The sequence below is a fragment of the Spermophilus citellus genome, assembly GCF_964194105.1.
Source record: "Spermophilus citellus genome assembly, chromosome: 10".
NCBI lineage: Eukaryota > Metazoa > Chordata > Mammalia > Rodentia > Sciuridae > Spermophilus > Spermophilus citellus.
Window position 1 is genome coordinate 86,264,639 of NC_138197.1, and position 24,915 is coordinate 86,289,553.

Sequence of the window (24,915 nt, forward strand, 5' to 3'; positions counted from 1 at the left end):
TGCTTCTATGTAAGATGCAGTGAGATTGTCCCTAAGGTAAAAATTATAACAGCAAGAAGGGAAGGGAGGGGAGGTGAGGGAGCCGGACAGCTTCTCCTGTATCATTAGGTACATTTTCATGTGTCGTTTCACTTACTTAGCTTTAAGTGTTGTGAATGATTTCAGTATTACCCTATCTGCAATTTTAGATTATCTACATTGCTATGGATCGAGTTTTATAATCTATAACTAATGAAGCCATATCTTGGATAAGGTATTCAAAAAGACATCTACATGTGGAACATCTGAACTACACAAACTATGAAAATTAAATTAATTTTTACTTTTTTTCACAGGTGGCATATTTAATATTTCTGCCAAATGATTTCTTCAGCTTGATTGCAAACCAGACTGAAACCTGTCTTCAGCCCCCATATGTCCTCTCAAGTGTGAGAATTCTGCTGGAAAGGCTTCTGGGCTTTTGCTCTGGTTTTGTTTGGATAGTAAGACTTCAGTGAAGCAGATTCCACAAGGAGAATGTACCACTCAGCACAAACATTCTTTTAAGTGACCCATCAGAAGAATGAAAGCTAAGGAAATCACCTTTGAGAAATAAAGAGATCCAATGGTCACCCAAATCAGGTCTCCACTGGGTGAGATGTCTCAGATCCAGTCTGTAGCAAAACTTCAAAGGAATCATAAGAAGCAGGCAACTCACAGCAATGAACCCAGAAGTGGGAGAGAAAGGCCGTTGGGATTTTATATGAATGTAGCTGAAATACAGCTTTAGTACTAGAGCCAATTCTGATGAATTAATGATAACTACTCTTTTCTACTGTCTGAAAGACTGTGAGTGGCTCAGTTATTTTTATAAATAAATTCTTAAGTGCCACAAACTTACTTGAATGATGTCTCCAATGATCTGAAAAATGCAGTCTCAATATTCTGCTACTGAAAGATATGATGCTTATCTGAAGCTACACTTACTGGCATCTTAGAGAATCTCTTTTTTACCTTTACCTACAAGGTTCAGGTTCTGTGGAAGATATGGAATATGATAGGGGTTGGGCATTGAGTATCCAATAGATTTACCCTCCAATCAGCAGCAAAAACTGAAATTAAAGAGAGTCTGTGTTCCTCAAATGACCTACAGAACCCTGAGCTTCTAACTAGCCAAGATACCACAGCAGATTAGATTCAAAAGCCATACAATTAGGGATCTCTACCATGAAATCTGGAATTTGTTACTTTGTTAAAATAGGGATCTTCTAAAACAGGATACTGGACACAGGGTGATAAAGGCCACTTCATAATCCCATCCCAGAATTTCCCAAAGAATTGGAGATTAATAATTTGTTATTTGTGTACGAGTGTGCCCTCTGTAGGAGAGTCTCCCACTTTTCTTCAGAGAAAATGAATCTCTAAACTAATATTTACTACTAGACTCTGGAAGTCCAGCTGGTCTAGACTCTGGTGTTTCTAAATCACTCACAATTGCTAATGACAACTTGGGCAAGAAATCAACTGTTGGTGTGGGCCAGCGGGGTAACTGAAAACACTGCCATGTAGCACTCTGGGATTCTGGCTCCCAGAGGCCTCTATCTACAACTGGTGGGAATGCTTATTTAAAGGAAGGAGAGGAAAGGAAAGGGAGAGGGGGAAAGGTGAAGGAAGGACTAGAGAGGAAGGTATGGGAAAGCAAGGGAGGACAGAATAAGAAAGAACATTAAAAAAAGCAAATTGCTTACTTAAGTGTTTTTGCATCTCTTATTACCTTTGAAGTTCTCCAGGGACCAGTAAATATCTACTCTCAATTTGGATGAAACACCAGGGACACACTACTTTTAAGTTGTCTGCATTTCAGTCATTCAAACAAATATTTGATGTGTAATTTTTTTTGCATACAATGGTTTAAATATATCTACACACATATATACATATTATATATGTAATATGCATAAATATTTAATACATATTAAATATATATTAAAATATATACGTATGCATAAAATATCCTTGTCCAGACCCTTATGGTGCTTACAGTTTGATGAAGAGTCCAAAAGGTTAGTTTACCAACAAATTAACATTATAATTGAGATAATTATTGAAAAGAAAAAGGAAGGGTTCCCTGGGGAAGTAAAACAGGAGACCTAAGCTACACAGAGTTTCAGGGAAGGTAGTTTTCTCCAAGGAAGTGTGACATTTAGACTGAGATCTTAAAGGACATGTACAAAAAACTAGGTGAAGAGTTTGTTTGCACACATGCAAGGTTGGAGAATCCCTTCTTAGGCAGAGGAACAGAACTTGCAAAGTCCTTGAGGGCAGGAGCCCAGTATATGGGAGGAGCTTAAAAAAGAGGGCCTTGAAAGTCTAAGGGAAGAGGTCAACCCGGACCCTGGAAGGTGGAGATAGGGGAGGCTGTTCTAGGGTAGGGCCTGTAGGGCTTCACAGGCAAGGGGTGGCTGTAGTGAGATGACATAAAATGGGAGGGACAGACTCAACTCATGCTCTGTTAAGGCCTGTGTGAGCATGAATTTGCACGGAAGTGGTGTGAAGGGTGGAGACAGACAGAAGGCCAGAGGTGACTTCTGTTCTTTGGGGGAGATGGAGTCTGTGAGGGAGAGGCATAAAGAAGTGGGTGGAAAGCAAAAATGGAGACTAGCAGGCTGGAGAGGGAGGAGTCAGAACCTGTGTTAGGACCTAGCTTGAGTAGGGAAGGGAAACAAAGGGTGTCCCAGGCTTTTTGTTTGGAAACTGCTCCATGGAGGCACTATTGTCTGAGAAGGGGAAAATAGTAGAGAAAAGAGCCTCAGAGAAAAAAAGAGTTCAGTTCCAAACATTTAACTTTCAGAATTATCCTGTGAATGTGACATTTAAACTGCTCTTATTGGTTAAATTGCTTTTAAGCAAAGATTCTGGCATTTTGATTTCCTTATTTTCTTCTTAGGCAAGTTATTTTATTCCCTCTGATTCCTTAAATTGGAATCCTGAGGCTTATCTCTTAAGGTAAAAATACAAGGAGATGGTGTTTTTAAAATGAGTATTATAGGCACTAGGTAAATGGAAGTTATTATTACTGTAATCTGCTAATAGCAATGTAAGGTAGAGAAAACACTGAGATTTGACTTTGGTATTTATAGATTGTGTCAACAGGCAAAAAAAAAATGTACCTTAGATTTCTATTTTTAAAACTAGCCTAATACCCTATTTCCTACATCACAAGGGATATTAACTCCAACATTTGTGATTTATTCTTGAACTTACAGGTCCTATTCCTAAGTGCTGATAAGCCTTAGAATGAAAGATTCTTTGTGTGAAAGGAAGAGAAAATTAGGACTATTTATAGTTTGTGACTACAGGAACTCTGAAAAAACAATAATGTAAATAGGTGCAGGTTTTATGTGTCAATTTGAAATAATACATTTTATAAAACAATGTGGTAAAGAGAATATTGAACTGGGGGAAGGTCTTACTTAAAAGCAGTCTCATGTATGTTCACTAAGAATGAAATAGAAAGTTCACTAAGATGTTCAAATTATAATTACAAAGTTCTTATGTAATATTCTAGACATGTAACCTTCAACATTCAACATTAAATGCATGATGACCATGAAGCTTACAATATCCTGTATGTTTTTTTTTTTTTTTTTTAGAAAATGGAATTTGTTAGCTTAAATTGCAAATGAATTCACTGTCCTTGTGTGAACTGGCCTACTACTGTAGAAGTTGTGTTCTTCCATTAATCAGAAAGTGCCAGAGACTCCTGTGGTCAACACAGAGAACACAGCACTTTGGCCTTTCTCAATGTAGCCTGGTTTCCTAAACTGGTTATTTATTATGAGGTTAAAATAGGATGAAGTTTGGGAAAGTGCACCATGAACAGAAAGTGCTCTAAATATATGCTAGTTATTTTGAATATCATTAAATTTAGGGAAAAGATAGGCTCCATATTAAATACTCCTCATTCCTTTATTCATTCAGCCAAGAGGTAAATGACATCTGGTGTCTGGGACCCTAAAGAGGAAACAGAATGGATTTGAAACAGTCTCTGTCCTTGAGGAGTTTATGAATTCATAGAGGAAACAGAGTTGCAGCTAGACTTCGACACTGAATGTGATGAAGACTATAAAGTCATGTAAAAAAATCAGTATTGGTATTAAAAGGATAGAAGGCTTTCTTCCAGCTGGATTACCAAGTTTATCTTCAAGAAACAGGAATAAAATGGAAAGGTTGTCATAACAAAGTAAGAAAGCTCATAATAGCAATGACAAAACAATAATAAAAAGATATTTTTAAAAATTTCTCTGTGTTCCAGTTGCTTTAAATCTATGAACAACTTTAATTACTAGAGTAGCCACAGGAAGGAGCTACTACGACTAATCCCATACAAATGGAAAAATGGAGGCTTAGAAAAATCACACATCTAGTAAGTTCCAGAGAAAGGATTCAAACCTGGGTCTTCTTAATCACAGCACTACTATGCCTCCAAATAGGATGAAAACCACACACACACACACATGAATAAACCTGGGCTATGAATCATTAAGTGCATGTGTGGCTGACGTGCAACAGAAGTGCACTTGGAGAGGTCGGCCAGGGAAAGCTCAGAGTCTTACTGTCAGAATAAAAATTCTAAACTTTATTTTATGGCTAACAGGAGCATGTCCAAAAAGAGATGATGGTGGAAATTGTGGGAATAGATGTCAAGTTGTAAGAGAGTGTTTTCAGGGACAAGAAAGATGAGGAGGCTGATGGAAGAATTTTTGAATAGACAACTTGCATTTTACTTGTTTTAAAATAAAACAATTCTGTAGAAGAGGTGGCCTGTGTAACAGTCAATCACTCAATATTCCTTGTGTCTGACTCTATTAGATGCATGGTGGTTTCAAGTGGGATTCTGGCTGAGCCATGGTGCCTCCATAGAGATCAGAGGAAAGTCTGCTGGTTTTCCCATTTCCTGTTTTATTGCTATCAACAAAGTATCTTTGGGTAATGGAAACTAGGATGCAGAATATTGGTGTATTCTCAATGAAATTTACATTAAAATTATGATCTCAACGTATTTCTGAGAATTCACCATTGAGAAATTCTTTGCTTATCTTAAAAATAAACCAGAGGGTCTTTACCAAAATGCTGTGACCTCCAGACCTCAAGACAGTTTCAGGACTGTTTCCATCATTATAACTGCAGTTATAAAGACTGGCAGGTATAAGGTCTAAGATGAGGCAGGGAGATTACAGTGGGTATGATTATAATGAGTGATTGCATTCTCCTGAATTATTCAGCTGGGGCATCTGGTAGCTACTTTCACTGTTGAAGCCACAGAGAAAAGTAGTAATAGAGTGTATTCCCTTAGTAGTATGCCTGTTGGAGTTAACCTGAAATTTTATTCTGAAAAAAAATAATTTTACTACATAGTAAATACTTAAGTAACTGCTATTGTGCAAAGATAGCTAAAATATGTGGTAAAGAGAATAGTTGCATGTTTGACAGGGAATCCTGCAAACTTTTGTTTCTTTGTAAGTTATATGCTATGTTATACATGAGAACAGCTAATGGAAGGTACAGAGAACAATAATTTCTCCCTAGTGAAAGATTAAAGTTCATTTTACAAAAAGGAGTATGAAGTTAGTATATAGCTACAGGGACAGGTAATCTTGATAAGTAGTTTGGTGTCAGTCTATAAAAGATGACCACACACTGACCTTATGATCAACAGAAATGCCTGCCTGCTACTGTTCTCAAAAGGAAAAGCCATTTTAGTCTACCCAATACATGTACATGACCTCAAAGAAACTTACTACGCAGAGAGACTGCCCCCGACAGAGTTGTCAGCTTTTCATCTTTCTAAAATATGTTAAAATTAAAGGGCTAATTTTCCCCTTAAAGAACACATTTAATTTTAGAAGCATCATATATGGTCTGAAAATGAGAGAGTTTTAAGCAACTTTCCATTAATTTCTTAAATGTCTCAGAATGCCAAGATCAAAATCCTTACAGTTAATGGCTTCACAGCAGCACTCTGGCCTTGTGCCTGTGATAGGGATGTTGGGAAGTAATCTTTGGAAAATTTGTAACTGTCATGGGACTGTTGGGATTGATGTGATTAACAAGGAAATGACCAGCTTTCTCTTTTTAGATAGTGGGTTTAGCTGTAACCACCTTAAATGGGTTTAAACTAGAGGTTTTACTTTTTATAAAAATAATTTTTTTATAAAAAGAATTTACTTTTTATAAAAAGAAATTTTCAAGCCAGGATTTAAGAATTATTGTACTTAGTTGAACCTGAGTGTCCACATGGCCATGCAAGATGGTTACCTGTCCTGTGAACTATGCATTATCATCCTCAAGTTACAAGTTGAGGAAATTGAAGTTCACTGAGGCAGAATGTCTTGCCCAAGGCTATACACTTAGAAAGCTATGACTTCAGTCTGATTTGCAGGCTTCTTTTTCTCAGTCCACCACTTAAATGCCAGTTTTCCTGAGTTTCAGTTTTGAGCTCAGCCCGTTTTTTCTTCTCCTTCAATATACTTCTTCACAGTAGTTTCTGATGTAATAAATCTGAAACTTTACAACTTTTCATTCTGCCTCTTTTTGTTACTTCCTTCTTGATATCTCATAGAACATTAAAAATCAAATTATGCAATTTGTTGTTTTTAACAGACCCTACACTTCCTTTTTCAGTAGTACCAGGGTACCTAGCAGGAAACCTCTGCCATCCTACCTGATTTAGTAAATGTAGACTGACCATCTCCTGCTGTCCTTGACGCACATCTCATCCTTCCTCTTCCTATAGTTTTAAATGTTGAAAAATAACTCTGACTTTTCAAAAATAGTTTGAAGACCAAAGAATACATGTCCTGTGGCCATGCCCTCCACAATTTGCTCCCTGTGCTTTAGGGTATGAAACCATGGACTAATATGCGCAGTTGTAGGGAAAAGTGATACAGTGACAGTAAAAGGATCATAAGGGTTTTATTTTTCAAAATGTGCATATTTTTCAAATGTGCATGTGAAATTTTTCAACTAGTGCATAGATAATTCAGTTTGAGAGCCGGGTTCTCAAACTGAATTACCTATGCACTAGTTCTTTGGACTAGAGGCTGAAGTGCCTCTTGGATCTCTAGATGGGTATAATTACACGTGTCATCACATGTACCTGTAGTACTCAGGTACAAAATGTAAGAGATCACAATGTTCTTGTCCACGGAGCTTGGGTCAAACTTCAAAATCCTTAACATAGTGCTTCAGCTGGCCACTGTCAGCTAATCAGAGCTGACATCAAAATGGAAAATTATTTATTTTCCCTATTCTAGATGCACTTCATATATAATGTATACAGTTTTGAGATGTTGTATCAGTTTATTTGTTCAAGAATATTCAGGTAAAGATGATACAACATGCAGCAACTGATGTAAGGGTAAAAGGAAACCTCCAAAGGTATTCACTCATTTATTTAATAAATGTAACTGAGAGCTTATGCCACAGACACTTTGCTAGGTACTGAAGTGAGTAGCTGATCATTTCTACAAAGTTGTTTTAGACTTCTAACAGCTGACAATTCTTTCTAGTCTGCTCTTGTATCTTCTTGGCTTCAGTAGGTAATCCTTGTGGTATATAGAATTTCTGAATTCATTCCCCAAAGATTCTACAACCTAACCTCAGAATCTTGTCAATAAGATTCTGTTTCACTGATGAAGTGTATCATGTTGTATGGCATAACTGATCTTTAAGAAATTGTCTGGGTGGACAGAATGTAATGAAATGACTTCTTAAAAAGAGAACTTTCTCCAGTTAGCGGTAGAACAGAAAGGTAGGAGAGGGAATCAGAGAGATTTAAAATGTGGGAAACCTCAATACACCCATTCCTGCTTGAAGATGGAGTAGGCCATGTAAGAAAGGTGTGGGTGGTTGTGACTGACAGCCAGCAAAGAGATGAGGACCTTAGAACTTCAATTCCCAGAGCCTGATTCTGCTAATACTGTGAATCAGCTCAGAGGTGAATTCTTTTCCAGAGCCTCTGGGTAAGGGCTTAACCTGCTGTCACTTTGCCTATCTCACCTACACAGCTGTGAGATAATAAAGGGCATTGTTTTCAGCCACCAAGTTTGTGGTGTTTTGCTACACAGCAATAGAAAATGAATACAGTCCTAAAATCCAATGGCATCATCTACTTGAATGCTGGAGAGCAAATGAGGTAAAGTTTTATACCCTCTTCTAGATTTATCCATGTCTAATACTTGAAAAAAATTTTCCTAAAACAACCTGGTGAAGTTTTTTTTGGAACATTATATTTCATATCTCCTCAAATTGACCCTTATTTTACATTTCGTAGTTAAGGTAGTTTGTAACACATATTAATCAAAAAAGTGCTTGTATTTGCAAAATGTAAATCATACTAACCAATAACAACAATACAGTTTCTGATAGAAAAAATGGATCAAAATAATTGAATAGACACATCATAAAGAATATGGCCTATACTGAAAAGGAGTTCAACATACTTATCCATCTGGTAAACATATATTAAAACCATAAAGAACTACCACCACACAACCATTACAATGGTTAAAGTGAAAAAGACTGACGATACCAAGTGCTGATGACAGTGTGGAGGAAGCAAAACTGTTAATGGAGTGCCAACTGCTACCACCACTTTGAAAACTTTGTGGGTCTCTACCAAAATTGAGCATACATGTGACTTATGGCCTATATTATGGTTTGGATCTAGAAAAACCCCCAAAGCCCACTAAGGGCTTAGTTCCCAGTCTGGTGCTATTGGGAGATGGCAGAGACTTTAAGAAATAGAGTCTAGTGGGAGACTACCCAGTCACTGGCAATATGCCATGAAAAGGATGTGGGACCCTGATCATTTCCTCTCCTCTTTCACATCCTGGCCTGAGGTGGGCAGCTTCGTTCTACCATGCACTCTCTGCCATGATGTGCTGCTTTGCCATAGGTCTTGTAGCAATGAGGCCAACTGATCATGACTAGAACTCTAAACTGTGAGCCAAAATAAGCCTTTCTCTTTATTTTATTATTTTTTAAAATATTTTTTTTAGTTGTAGATGGACACAATACCTTTATTTTATTTATTTATTTTTATGTGGTACTGAAGATTGAACCCAGTGCCTCACATGTGCTAGGCAAGAGCTCCACCAATGAGCCACAACCCTGGCCCCCTTTTCTCTATTAGAAGTCGACTTATCTTGGGTATTTGTAATGGAAAGTTAACACAATCTAGAAATTCCACTCCTAGATATGATCTGACAAAAGTGTATATGTAGTTTACCAGAAGACATATATTAGAATGCTTATAATAACATTATTTCAGAAATCTCAAACTGGACTATATTTAAATGACCATCAACAGGAAGGTATTCAAAATTGTTATATACAATAGAATACTATACAATAATAGTAATGAACTCTGACTATTGGCAATGATATGAGTGCATCTCACAAACATAATGTGGGTAAAAGAATCAAGACACCAAAGAAATGTGCCATATGATTCAATTTATATAGAACTTAAAGCTCAGCAAAATAAAGTTCTGGTTTAACAAGTCAAAATAAAGGTTACATTTTGGGAACAGAGTGGGTAGCGATTGGGAGGAGCCATGGTGGGACTTTTGGTGATAATAAGTATGTTCTATTTCCTGATCTGAATGGACAATACACAAGTGGAAATTTAACAAGCTGTGTAAATAAGATTTCAGCACTTTTCTATTTGTGTTGTACCGTAATACAAAAGTAAATTTAAAGCATGCCCTATTCTAAACTAGCAAAATAAAAGTTAAAGAAAAAGCATACTGTTTTCTAATTTAGGGAAATTCCTTATTCACATATGATAAGTGGCTCTGAGTTTGTATTTGTAAAAAGGAATGATGTAGGTGACAGTAAAGAGTATTCTACAAAAATTCATTTTTTTATATAAAAAAGGAGAACGAATAGAACATCTAACTTTTATCTTAGAAAACCAACACTCTAAATAAAAGACTATTGCTATTTAAAGACAATAGGCTTTTTGTGGAACCCTCTGGTCTTCCACTTATGATATTTTCTAGGAAGAACATGTGTTATGTTATAAGTACTTCGGCAGGCCTTGAAAACTCCTTTTGCTTTACGGAGATTATTTTAAAGAAATCAATGAAGAAAATACAAAAAATGCTAATTTACTCTTGGAACTTGGGATTGAAAATTCACTTATGGAAGTTTCATATCTTGATCTTAACATTCCAAAAGAGTAAAATGCAAAGCAAATAGATCTATATTTATCATTATAACAGATCTATAATAGATCTATATGTTTTATTATATATTCATAACTTTTGAGGGCTCATCACATCCAAATCCATCCTTGATAAAACAATAACTTGGAAATGACTATTTTCTGTTTGCTCAGAATTCAATGCCTATGAGGAAGGACTATCTATGTAATGGGGACAAAGATGTCAAAACCCTATGGCATTTTTTTAAAATACTTTTTTTTTTCAGTTGTAGATGGACACAATACCTTTGTAAAAAATTTTATTTATTTTTTATGTGGTGCTGGGGATTGAACACATGTGTCTGGCAAGTGCTCTACCACTGAGCTACATACAACCCCAGCCCACTCGGGTGCATTTTTAGAGAAAGGCTAAAGGTTTTTGCTTTTATTTTTCCAGTATCTTTCGTTTTGCTTGCTGGTACCGTCAAAGTAAACATAAGGAAATGTTCGAAGATGAGTAGAGAAAGTGACAGTTAAAGGGAGAGTCAGAGACTTAGAGGAATTCAGAAACATACAATAGGTAGATTCGGAAGTGTTATGATTTTAGGATTTGTGATGTCATTCTGCAATGTAAGTCGGATCACAAATCATGAAGTAACTGCTCTTTGAACATACAGCAAGATCATTAATGTTTTGCCACATTCTACACACACCCATTTAATGATGACTGGTCGTAAGGATTGCTAATTTATGGGTGAACACATGGTCCAATTCACAATTATCATTAAGAACCTTCTGTGTGTGACTGAAGGCTCCATGTGAGGTGTCATGGAAACAAGGAAATAAAGATGATTTGGTTAGTGTTTCCACAGAACATGGGGAACCTAGTGTCACAACAGAAACACACAGGCAACCAAGACAAAAAAAAATATATCAATTTCCTCAAGAGGTACCAAGAAAGTGATACTTCTCAAGAGGGACAGAAAATGAGATAGTGATCCAGGTAACAGCAGAACCAACAAGGAAGTGGCTTTCATCCAGGCCTACAAATGTATAGCTTGTTTTTGAAAGGACCACATATGGTAAAGCTAGACATTGGGCACTACAGTGGGAAAGCTCAGGGCATTTGGGAGAAACAGCTATTTGTCCAACTTTATTATCAACTACAATAATTTGTTGTTTACATTCAAAATCTGCTAAGATCACTGCAGACATTAACTGGTTCTTAGTAAGAAAGCTCATTTAAATTACACAACAGTGAGCTTTGTTTAATACAACTAACAAGAATTCCATTTTTAAAAAATTTTGGGTTTTTAGTTGTATATGGACTCAATGTGAGCCTTTATTTGTTTTTATATGGTGCTAGGATTGAACCTAGTGCCTCACACTTGGGAGGCAAGTGCTTTACCTCTGAGCTACAACTACTGCCCAAGAAGAATCCCACTTTTTATTGACTGCTTTCTGTGGCTCTTCCATACAAAGAGTTGTAAAAGAAAACAAAACAAAAAGCAAATTTTTAGAGAATCAGGTAATTTTAAAAGATTCAGAGCAAGTTACCAGTCAGTACAGATTTGATATCATCTTCTAAATCTCTCGATACTGTAACACTGGCCTAGGGACTGACATTCAGAAAACGTTCCTGACATAACTGTCAAGTGACTTCACCAAAGCTTCAAATATCTAACTGAACATACATTCTCAGAAACATTTTGGAAATATTTTCAGCAAAGGTTTAAGCAAAATAAGTATTCTAATGAACATTTAGGAAATATAATGATCCAAACACATCATTTCCCAAATTCTAGCAAGAATTCACACTTAACAGATCCAAAATTGAACTACTGTTTTCTTCAAACTTATTCTTCCCACATATTTCCTTAAAATGTTATCAGACTAAATTCAGCTTTACTTAATAAAATTAATAGTGCCAATAGCTTTTTCAAAACAGATCACTGAACTTTCTAAAATTTATGACCTGAGATTTATTTAAAAATATATGTACTTCCAGGGTTGAAATATTGATATCTATTTTGCATGCACACACATGCACGTGCACACATATACAACGCTTCCCAGGAGATAATTTGTGTTCTTATAATAGCATGTAAATAAATGAAAGTACTAAAAGTAAATCAAAGCAAAAAGCATGCCCTACTGGTAAATGAAAAGGTATTCCATATAGTTATTCATTTAGGGGATGTACACCGCATTCACAATGAGATACCACATGCCCATCAGAATGGTTAAAATGAAATGGACACATTATTCCAAATACTGGTGAAGACATGAAGCAAAGGAAACTCCCCTACCATAGGAGTAAAGAGTGCACAGTATCTCTGGACACAGTGGTTAAAGTAGTGGTCAGTATCTGCCCCAAGCTAAGTCATTGAAAATCACTGAGAAATTTGATCTTGTTTCTTTCTCTGTCATCATGAACTCTCAAGATAAGTAGACTTGTGGCTGATAAGGTCTTTCTGCCATGACGTAAAGAGAGTCCATCTCAGGCAAGAAAATCTGAGAAACATAACTAACTCTATGACATTACTGAGTTTGTGTCTGAGGTAGGATATTAAAGTTTACTACCGAAAAAATTGTGTCTATTTAGCTTTCCATGAGTGTGATGGAGGGTATCTGATTACAAATCCATAAATAACTATGGACTGAGAAAAGTTTTTACAAAAAACTAATACCTAGTGTCCTTAACATAAAAATAGTCAATGTAAGTTAATACAGAATAATAAAAAACTAAAAGCAATTTCAATAGAAAAATGAATGAGGGATATAAACAGACAATAGAAAATGAAAATGACTAGGATTCATATGAAAATTTATTCACCTGACTAGACTATTTTAAAAGTGTAAACAAAAATAGAATTTCTTCTAACAATAAGATATATTAAAAATGATAATATTCAATGTAGACAAGCTCTACTGAGATAGGTTCATTTTGAATGTTGCCAATAGTAATGTAAAACAGTACAAACTTTCTGGAGAACAATTTGAAATTACGTATAAAACAAATATGCCATTTGTCTTTTGAAATCATAAATGCAGACAAAGATTTGGGTATAAAAATATTCCTTAAAGTTATTTATGATAGCAATCTGTTGGAGATTAAATAAGTAAGTATAGAATTCATTTTGGGCCTGACCTGAAGTAGGAATTTAATATCATTTTTGTCATGTGGCTAATTAATTGCCTCAGCATCATTTACTGGCTAGTTCAAATTTTCCCCAGGGTTGTATAAGCATACTTCTGTTTTCAATCTACAGTGGTCTGTTTCTAGGCATGCTGTCCTCTTCTACTAGTCTCTCTATTACCCCATGTTATTATTGCATAAACTCAAAGGAACAATTTTAGAATGAGACCTGATATTGGGTAGAAAAAGATTCTCTCCCTTCATATGGTCTCAAAAACATTTTGGCTTTATGTCCCTTCTCCCTTTTCTAAATCCATGTACATTTTAGAAATGGCTTATTCTTTTTAAATTTTTCACTTGTTCCTTTAAAATATATGTGACAGTAGAGAGTATTTTGACATACATACATAGAGTATACAGCCCATTTTTGTGGTTGTACGTGATGTGGTGTTACACTGATTGTGTATTCATATGTAAACATAGGAAAAGTCAGGTCTGATTCATTCTATCATCTTAGAAACAGCTTGTTCTTATAACTCCAAAGATCATTTTTTTTGAGATTTTGAATAAAATTGAATATATGGATATATTTGATAGAAACTGAATCTTTTTAGATACTAACATTCCCATCTAAGAACATGATCTAGATCATCAGGTATTTAAGTATTCTTTTATGTATATGAATGTGTATATGTGTATATGTATAATGGGTTCAAACAACTTGGGTTAGATCTATTTCTTATAGAAACTTATGATTTTAGTGCTATTATAAAAGTATCTTAACAATTTAATTTTCTGTTTTTGGCTGTAATACAGAAAAGCAAAACTAATTTTTGTATGCTGATCTTATATCCAGCCACCTTGAGGAACTCAAGGAGTTTCCTTCCTATCCTTACATTAAGGGGGCTAAATGGAAACACTGGGCTGTAAAGATTGCCAGGTGTCATTTGGAGGGTGAGCGTGAGTTGGAGAAAGAACCTTGGCAATGCTGAAACATGAACTCAGACTCCTTTGATATGGTATTAATCTCAGAAGGGGAGTTTTTTTCTCTGAAGTGTAATGCTCAGACCTTTCAGATATTTGTTGTCTTCAGTATGGGATATGGTTTCTACTAAAGCTTTGGTTTTTAGTCTGTCATTCTATTTAAAGCACCTGCCAATCCTTACCTGTGCCTACCCTTATTCTCTAGTACAGAATCCTGCCCATACTCTTCATAATAACTAAACTTCATGAGTGCTTGTTACTTGGCAATATTCTTGTTTGCTGTTCTTCTTACCTTGCGGTCCTCAAAGGGTAAGGACCAGGTCAGTTTTGTGTATTACTTCTGCATTCTTGATACCTGCCATTTAGCTTATAAATGTTTTTAGACTGAATGAGTTAAATATGTCCAACATCTATTTTTTTTAATGTTAATTACTTGTCACATTTAAAATATCTTCATAACTGCCCCTGCAAATAGGCATTGTTAGTTCCCATTTGACAAAGAAAGCAGAGGAAAATCAAGTGACTTGGTTCAATCAATAACTGGAGATCAGAAGCATTGAAAACAAAACCAAAATCATCTACTAAAATCAAATTCAAATGCCATATAACAAAAGAAATAAAGTGAAAAGGGAGAAAACAAAAGAGGAGACAAAGGAAGGAAGGAAAGTAAAAAAGGGAACATTGATTTGTGAAAATTTCATGTCAAGACCATATCATACCATTTGCCATGCTAAAAACTCCTTAAATCTCAGATTTTATGCTTGTCAGAAAACTTCATACCTCTCTAAGACATTGAAGGTCAGCAAACAGATTATGAATACTCTCAAATGACATTGTTCTATATGAATCATATAGATTAGGACATAAAGGAGTTTGCAGTTATAGAATTAGTCTCTTTTTCTTTCCTATATTTTATCAGCATAAAATTGGCTGGCAAAGCCAGGTTACATAATCAAGTCTGATAATTGGAAGGATTACCTGCAACAAATTGATTTAAGTTTCAATTTCCAGGTCAAATCCATTCCTTCATTATTTTTCTTCCTCAGAATGCATACACACACACACACACACACACACACACACACACACACACCTGTTTGATTCTCCAAACATTTAGAAGCCAAATTAGAACATTTTGCTAATTTTGTATGAGTTTAGGAGTAGTCCCTTTCTATTAGAATCCCCTTTTAATGAAAAAAAATTGCATTCAATTTTTAATTTTTTTATTGATTGTTCAAAACATTACAGAGCTCATGATATATCATCTTTCAAATGTTGCTATATGTGCTCTTCCTTTATCTTGTCTTTGAGTCTAACATAAAATAAATGATCATTTCTATTAATTCTGATTAGCTGGTTTCAGATTGTCAAGTTACATAAGAAGGAAAAGAATCTCCCACTGCTGCCAGTCTCCAAATATTAAAAGATGTATGAAATATGATATGTCAAGAGCTTTGTAATGTTGTGAACAACCAATAAAAAAAATAAAAAATAAAAGAAAAGGAATAAAAAAAAGCAACAGTAGCAATCCTTTAGTTAATAACACTATTTTTTTTGTGATTTTGGATACTTTGCTGCCAAGGGTAATCCATACAGAACAGTTGACTGCTGGATGAGAGATACCCACAGAATGAGACATTATTATAGAACATGAGAACTCTACTCAACACCATTGAAAAGTACCACACCTTTTCCTGAACTCAGACTACAATGATAGAGTATTGATGCAATTCTGTCTGCTCCAGGAGGGCCGAAAAATATGCACTTATGTACAGTGGGTTTTCAGGGATGGACATTGACATGATCTAGAGCTTAAGAGAGCACACGCTTGGGATTCCAACATACCCATTACTGAGACATCGTATTCTATCAGCAGCGTTGCTTCTTGTCCACATTGTTTAAGAATACTCATGGCTTCAGCATGTGTGGTTCCAAGAAGCCGAATTCCGTCCACACTGAGCAACCTGTCTCCAGGTCTGATAGTGCCCTCTCTAAAGGGAAAATAAAGGCAAGGTCTTGATTAATGTAGCATAATGCTTAGTATTAATAGTCACTTAGCCAAAGCCATTCTTCCACACATGTGCTGCCATCCATCCCATTTGCATTCTTTGTAAGCCTCAGGTATCACAGTAAGAGTGTAAAGAGGAAGCCCTGCAAGGAAAATTGCTATAATACAAAAATCAGTAATGAAAAGATAACCAGACATTAGCGGGTAATCTAGTTACTCAGAGTTAAGTCTTGAGTACAAAAGTAAGAAAGGCATATTTTTTTCTTTTCTAGGTTTTTGCCTGAAAGTCTAAAATTGATTTATTAGTACCCAGGAAATAGCATTCACCTATTTTCCCAAAGTCAGGTGAGCAGAAAAGCCTTCTTAATTTCATTCAATTTATTACCAGTGAACCCAAGTGGAATGGGGAATGCTGGTGAGAAATTGCACTACTCTGTAAATTTCCCTAATGATTTATAAGGCTGTTTGGCAATCAATAAATGAATTCAGTCTCATATTTCTGGGAAGAAGCAGGCAAATTGTATTTTCCCTGTTGTGACCAGTCTTCAGGCACTGGGAGATGACACCAGGATGTTAGTGACATGATAGAGGCAGAACCAGGGTGCCTTCAGGATTACAGCCTCCCTACCCAAAAGATCTCTTAGACACCTTTCACTTAGGCAACCAAGTATTTTGACTCTTAAGTTTTTCTCGTTAACACTTAGGTTTCCTTGACTCCTAAGCTAATTTGATAATGTATTGCTCACAAACTTACGCTCTGTTTTTGATATTCTTGTTAACCCTAACCCTAAATGTTGATAAGAAATGAACAGATGTCTATTTTCATCAGAAAGAATAATTCCTAAGAGAGAAATGAGAAAGAAAAAGGGAAAACTTCCCTGGAGGTTTTAACTTTGTGCTATCCTTTACAAAGGCACATATTCCCTAGCACAGTGTCTCCCTCCTCTCTTTATATGAAATATCATCTTTCTTAAAAGTGAGCCGACAGCAAACGCTTTGAGGAAAATAAACCTGAATTTGTATCCTGGTTCTTCTTAATAGCTGGCATGTGACTTAACCATCTGGGCCCTCCATTTGGCCAGCTGAGATACAATAAAAATATCTCATTCACAAGATGGTTTTAAGGCTAAAAATATAAGACAGTGTTGGCCAAGAAGTTAGCACAGTTCCTGACACACAGTATGTGTTTAATAAATTGCATTTATTATTATAATTTCTATTTCTCTCTGGTCTGAAACAGAGAGACAGATTTTCCTCCCATCTTGCAATGATATATCATGGCAGGAGTGTGTTCCTCCATCATTATGCAGTTGACTTTTGCTGTGGGAAAATAATACAGAGATAAGTATGTCCAGAGACACCTAAACTGTGAGTTTACCTGGGACCCAACAAGACTTATGATGTGAAGGCTGAAGGCACTTGTTTTTCACATATTCAAATTCTCAAGGAAAAGAAATTGAAGGAAGTGAAAACTTCCTGGCAAAATTCCTTCCATTTTGCTAAAAGTCACTTCCATTCTGACATGAATGTCATTATCTAGAGGTAATACCAATAGTGATAAGAATGCCAAATAATTACAAAAATCAAACAACCACGACCTGGTTCTTCTTAATAGCTGGCATGTGACTTAACCAATCTGGGCCTCCAGGTCGGGAGGGTAGCAGTTGAGGGGCCAGATGCCTGTCATAAGTCCCTCCTATATGAAAGCCCCCCTGAAGGAACCGTGCATCTCAGACCTTTGATAAAAGGTAACAGACCCAAAAGGCAGGTATTATTGTCAACGTCTACAGTGGAGGAAATTGAGCTCAGAACCAAGTTACTTGCCGGGGATAAAGTATGCTAAATGCCGAATCTAGAGACAAACATTATTATTTCAAACTCTTTTAGTTTTCACATTCTAACATATTTATGTAATATCTATCTTTGCTATGAAAGATGTCTAAGAGATCTTTTCTATTCTCTCCAAATTCTATAAATCAAATTCTATGCCAAAGTCTCCAACTCTATTTAATCTGTTTTGGACAATAACACAGAAAGATGAAGTTTACCTGTCAGCAGGCCCTCCAGGACGAACACATGTTATCACAACTGGGCGAGATTTATTCCTATCATCATGGGCTCCCCCTAGCAAAGAAAAGGAATACAGCTTTAAAATATATTCATCGTTGAAGCTTGGGAGGCGGAGGCAGGAGGATTGTGAGTTCAAAGCCAGCCTCAGCAATTTATCAAGGTGATAAGAAACAGTGAGACTCTGTCTCTAATAAAATACAAAACAGGACTAGGGATGTGGCTCAGTGGTCAAGTAATCCTGAGTTCAGGTACCCTGGTACCCCCTAAATAATAATAATAATATGTTCATTGTTGCCATTAAGAAAAGCTCATTTACAAAATGCCAGCTGAGAAACTGCAGAATATTTATTGACATAGGGAAGAAAACATGCAAAATTTGCCTTCTCACATATAACAATGGCCTCAAAGGTCTTACTTGTTTCTTATGGAATGTGTTTAATGAATGGAAATTGAAATCTCCTATGTTCAGGCCAGAGCATCACTTTTTTTTTTCCTATGAGTACAAGTTCTATTGTTCAGAGGGTCAAATTTTTAGAATCTGTCACTTATGTTATTAGAAAAATAAGTCCGTTCACCATCTAAAAGCTTATTTTAACATCCAAAGTTCTATTCCATCAGGTTATGAAGTAATTCTCCAGCACTAAACAGAGAGACTCCTTTTGTGCTATCAGCTCCACTTCCTGATTTTCCTGGTAATCTCCATTGATCTCAGAGTAGCTCACATCCCATCCATGCCAAAATGTCTTAAGAGTCATGCTAATATTTACCCACCATACCTTTTCTGTTTTTTTTTTTTTTTTTTTTTGTATTAGGGATTGAACTCAGGGGCACTTGACAATTGAGCCCAATGCCAATCCTATTTTGTATTTTATTTAGAGACAGGGTCTCACTGAGTTGCTTAGCACCTCTCTTTTGCTGAGGCTGGCTTTAATTCATGATTCTCCTGCCTCAGCCTCCTGAGCCTCTGGGATTACAGATGTGTGCCACCATGCCTGGCTGTATCTTTTCAATCTGATTAACCAATGATTCTTAAGGGATGGATAGTGGCCATCTGTTGAGCTGGAAAAACCTTCTAGAGATGGATCTCAAAAGGATCCAAAAGTATGTCTTTCTTTGATTCACATTGAGAAATTAAACAAAATTCTATGAACTTTTGTTTTACCAATGTATTAACAAAGTTATTAAAGCCTAAAAAATGTGGTACTCATCAACTAAACTTGTTTATTATCACTAAAATCAGATTAATGCCAAGCAGTCTGATGTTCACACAAATCTAGGCAATATTTAATTATTCATTCATTTATTGAGTGCCACTATGCACAAGCCAGTATTGTAGGCTCATATTATAAAACTCCTGTGCGTATACACAGATATTTAAAATTCCTGAAAAGTGTGAAAGGAATATTCTGGTATATTACATCATTTGTTTTCTTGAGGTGGTTGTAGAATTCAGTGGTTTCTCTTCTTATTTCTTAATGATAAATTGCTATTGGTTTGGCTTTTTTGTTGGCAATTTGATTTGCTATTAGCCACCTGATAACTAGTGATATACACTTGCAACACCAGTAATTTTTGCTGCATCCTTCCAATAATAAGGTTTGTATGCTTGTGATTCAAGAACACACATTGCAAAAACAGATGACACAGTGGGTACTTTGTCAGTTTGTGTCTTAAATTCACTGGACTTTCCTATAGAAAGAGATCTTGTCTTATGACTCCATCGTACTGATATCTATGCTGACATCAATACATCCTTTGAAAATATTTGCTTGATTGATTTGCTACTTGACTGGTCCATAGTGAGACCTAACGTTTAAAGCTCAGCACTTACGACAAGTCTATGCAAGCCAACACACCTCCTTTAATCTTTGATGCATGTATGTTTATTAAGATGCTAAATGTTAATTCAATAATTTTTATAATTTTTTTTAATCTGGTGAAGTACAGAATGTCATAGGTAACAACAAAAAAATCAAGAAATGTATGTTAACAAATTCCTGATGCTTATATAGTTCTCTATTGAACCTCATTGTCACATAAGGAATTGAGAGCTGTTAATAAAGCCATAGTATTATAGGGATGAAATTACTATTGAGAAAAACAGAATAATAAAAATCAGAATCACAGCTTAGAATTAATAATTTTATAGAAAAGTTGGAGTCAATTGAAATCTTTATTATCAATGCCATCCCATAATAGATGAGTTGAGCTGATGCACACAAGTACTCAGGGATTAGATAATCTTAAATCCATTTTTAGAAAGCTACAATAACAAAATGTATTTCAAGAGAAATTAATTTAGACGAAGTTGGTTAATCCTTATGTATTAAATCAACTCAAGCCAACTCATCAACATTTTTGATTCAGTGATATAGAAAAGGGAAAGGAAAAAGATGTGTTGAAAAGTGACAGATCAGTAGCATGACTGTGTATGACAAGCTTTACAAACACTGGCTGCTTGTTCTGTGTAGTGGACTAAAATAATGCTGATCATTTGAACTCCACTTCAGTTCCCATCGTTTTATTTATTTAAACAAGAGTGGGTTCAAATATTAAAACATAACTTAATACAATGAAAACATCAGTTTTGGGGGGATGATGTTCCTGTAAACTCCCAATCTATCATGCCCAATTCTCCAAGAATTTCTGATGGTTCTAATCGTCACATACCTCGTATTACAAAACCAAAGGTGTTGCCTTCTTTATGTAACGTGACCTCCACTGTTCGGAAAATAACACTTGATCCTTGTACAGCTGCATATAGGAAAGAGAGGGAAGTATAAGTTTTAAAATATAATAATGCTTCTAATTTTTTCAATGTGGCATAAAATATTATAGATCCCTCTTGCAAATATTTTTGTTTTGTGTAATAAAAATCAATAATTCCAAAAAATGTTAGAAAAAAGTAATTATAAGGACATGCAAATACCATAAAAGAGTTATCTATCCAAAAGGAACCAAAATTATAGCTCCTTCTCTTCCTGTGTAGACGATTTCTACACAGAATAACAGTTACATTGCTTGAACTCTACAGAATGAGACAATCTCCAACAAGTAGAACTGTTTTCCCTTTGTGAAATTTAAAAACAATGATTTTTTGCAAAATTAATGAAATATTTTCTTCAGTTATTTTTAAGCTAATTTAAATTTGTTGAAAGACAAAAGTAGAGATGTCTTAGAATCATTAACACACACATTTTATTTTTTTTCTACCTAGGTTGCTAGCCAATCAGGAAAACATTTATTTTTATTTTTGTAGCTAGTTACAGAAAAAAAAGTATTACTCTCAGACTGCTATCAATATATGTAAGTGATACAAATAGGTGTTCTGATATTTATAAAGAGCTATTAAATGAAGATATTAGCAACCCAAGTGAAATGTGGAGAACAAAACAATGCTAAGTACATTCAAAATATTACTACTAACAAAATAAAGATCTACTTAATTTTACTTGATGTCTCCATGCCTATGTTATTTGCCTGCTGGTTGCTCTCACTTCACAAAGTGAAATTGCACTGCCAAGCTGAGATCATGTTAGACATCTGCATGAGGGTACAAGTCATGTGAAGGCACAGTCACTAAGACATCCTGTAAGACTACTTTTAGGAAACTAGTGAGTAGTTCTGGTTGTATATTGCACTATTGCTGCATTTAGAAAACAAAACTGCATGAATTAATATTTTTTCGTCATGAACATAGGAGTATTTTATGCATGGAGACAGAAAAACCTGTGATATATAGAAATGGATGGTTTTAGACTTAAAAAACCCTGTACAATGATATCTAATGCCGTATTCATTATAAATAACACATTTTTAACACTGTTGCTAGATCCTAAAGGGTTTACTTATTACAAAAAAACCCATCAACAATAGATAGTCCTTGACTTATGATGACCTCACTTATAGTTTCTCAACCTGAATGACAGGGGTGAAGGTATATCCAGACTGTCACTCTGCTTTTCACATTCAGTGCAGTATTCAATAAAATATGTGAGATCTTCATCACTTTGTATACAATAGGCTTTGTGACTTACAATTTTGCCCAATGGAGGCTAATGTCAGTGTTCTAAGTATGTCATAGATGGGATAGGCTAAGTGATACAATTTAGCAGGATAGGTAAGTTAAAAGTAGTTTCACCTCATAATATTTTCATCTTAGCAATGGTTTTATTGGGATATAAACTCACCATAAGTCAAAGAACATCTACATATAGACAGAATTGAAAGGCATCTTTAAAATATACTTTCCTTGCCATTTATAGGAAGATCTAGTAGTTTTAATTAAGCATTACTTACAATTATTTTTAATTATCAGAAAATCTTAACCCTCAAAGGAATACTGTAGAAATGTTTATGAAAAGTACACATTTAAATTTACAAAACTGCACATTTAACAGGCTAGGAATAAAGTGCAAAAATAACTTGGATCTGCTGAAAAACAACATAAACCTGCAGCTGAACAAATGTTTTGGTACACTGCTGATTTAATTAAATGTCATATTCTTGCTACCAGGGGAATTTCAGTTTATTCCAATCAACTAGGAACAGTGCAAACAACTGAAAAGAGTTGAGGTATAGTTTTAATTAAATGAAAAACAAAATTGGGTTCAAACCAAATGTTTTTTTTTTCTATTTCTATGACCCAACAAGCCACTTGAAGAAATTGGTTAAGGAACATGATGTTTTCTGTTCAGCTGATAAGTGAGAAAAGCAAAGGATATGGGAGAAATACCCGATAGCATCTCCTCTGTCCCCAGACCTCTGCAAAACTGTTTGCAAATATTATTTTATTTAATCATTAAATCATCTTTCAATTATGTTCAACCAAATCCTAATTCTGGACCACCTGTCCTTGTTGACTGCATGTCTGTTCTGGGAATGCAAAGTAATGGAATTTTAACATTGCTCTAGTTAAATCTTGCTGACCACAAAATCTTAAAATCAAATCTTAAGTCACTATAAAGACTTTGGGGATTATCTACCGCTGTAGATTATCTACACTTATTGCTCTCTATCAGTTACAATTGTAAATCTGAATGCTGACTTCATTTTATGTTAATTAATGAAACAGATCTGATCTTTATAATCTTTGTTTGCATGACAGGCTCCTGGTGATATGGTTTTATGCCTAGGACCAGATATCCTATATTGGCCACTCTAATTTTTCACTTATTACTTTGCATGTGTGTATGTGTATTCAAAGATGCAATTAAGGGCTTATCAAAAGAATCAAAGGGCCAGGTAAAAACTAATTTCAAAATATAAAACTACCCCTTACTTATTTTAGTTGTATTGGCATCCCTTGTTCTATATGTGAACATGCATGTGCTTCTATACAGTTCTTTTACTATAGTAGATTAGATTATTCCAACCTATGTACTCTTTCCCTGCCTCCCCACCTCACCAAGAGCATAGGAGTTGTGCACTTTGCCCCTTTGTTATGTTACACTTGCCCACGGTTCTTACTAGACATGTGCTCTGGTGGCCAGGCTTATCCTTTTTCCCCCCCTCTGCCAAGGAAGAGCTTCCCTGAGAAGTGCTGCTCTCTTATACTTAATCCCAGAATGAACCTCATGTAGGGAACCTTGAATTACACCCCATTCCTGTTCTCTATCACCACCACCACCACCATCTATCTGTTTTCCATTGGTGTTAGAATTGAGAAAAAGGCTATCCAGTGACATGTTTTAACACCTTTATCTAAGTTAAGAAAAGACTCCTTTCCATAGAAAGCTAGTCTGATTCAGTCAATGGTTTAACCATAAGGACAACCTCTGCCAACCAGATTGTGTGATAGACATTTTTATTAAATAAGTAAATCTGCAGCTCCACAGTTTAAATGGAAACAGAATTTAAAAAAACCAACTTGCTAAAAATTATACTCTTTCCAACCATTTAAGCTTAGAATAAAGAATTCTAGGTGTTAACTGAAAATGGATGAGAATTATTTAACATTTCAAAGTTCACAAATTTTGAAGGTACTACTCTGCTCTGATTTTTTTTTTTTTGGTGGGGGGTTATGGGGATTGAACTCAGGGGCACTTGACCCCTGAGCCACATCCCCAGCCTTATTTTTTATTTTATTTAGAGACAGGTCTCACTGAGTGGCTTAGAGCCTCAATTTGTTGATGCTTTGAACTTGTGATCCTCCTGCCTCAGGCTTCAGAGCCAGGGAATTCCAGGCGTGCTCCACTGTGTCCAGCTCTGGTCTGACTTTTAATGCATAAATGCCTAAGATACAGTTGAGTCATGTTCTTCCTAAATACAGTTTCAAAGCATCATATATTTTAAAAGAAATGTAAAGCTCATGTAGTCCAATCATTTCATTTTTGTAAAGAAACTGAATCTCAGAAAAGATAAGTGGCTTGCCCAAAGTCAAACTTCAATCTTTCCTTTATCAGATCATGGAAGCACACATCCTTCCTCCAGTTCTTTCTAAACCCTGGGGTTGGCTGAACCTCAAATTGCTGTAATCTGGAGAAAGTTACTGGCTGTGGCTTTGGCCTGGGGCGGCTTATCTCT

At 35.5% G+C, this 24,915-nt stretch overlaps 1 protein-coding gene across 1 annotated transcript in view; it reads right to left on the minus strand.

The window, feature by feature from the left end:
- GRIP1 (glutamate receptor interacting protein 1) overlaps positions 1-24,915 on the minus strand; it is a gene marked incomplete at its 5' end in the record, with an annotated part of 251,102 nt that overhangs the window by 104,812 nt on the left and 121,375 nt on the right. The window contains 3 exons of the mRNA XM_081310350.1: positions 16,158-16,303; positions 18,369-18,444; positions 21,061-21,144. Of these exons, the coding sequence (XP_081166476.1) occupies positions 16,158-16,303; positions 18,369-18,444; positions 21,061-21,144 (306 nt within the window). The remainder of the gene's footprint in view (positions 1-16,157; positions 16,304-18,368; positions 18,445-21,060; positions 21,145-24,915) is intronic.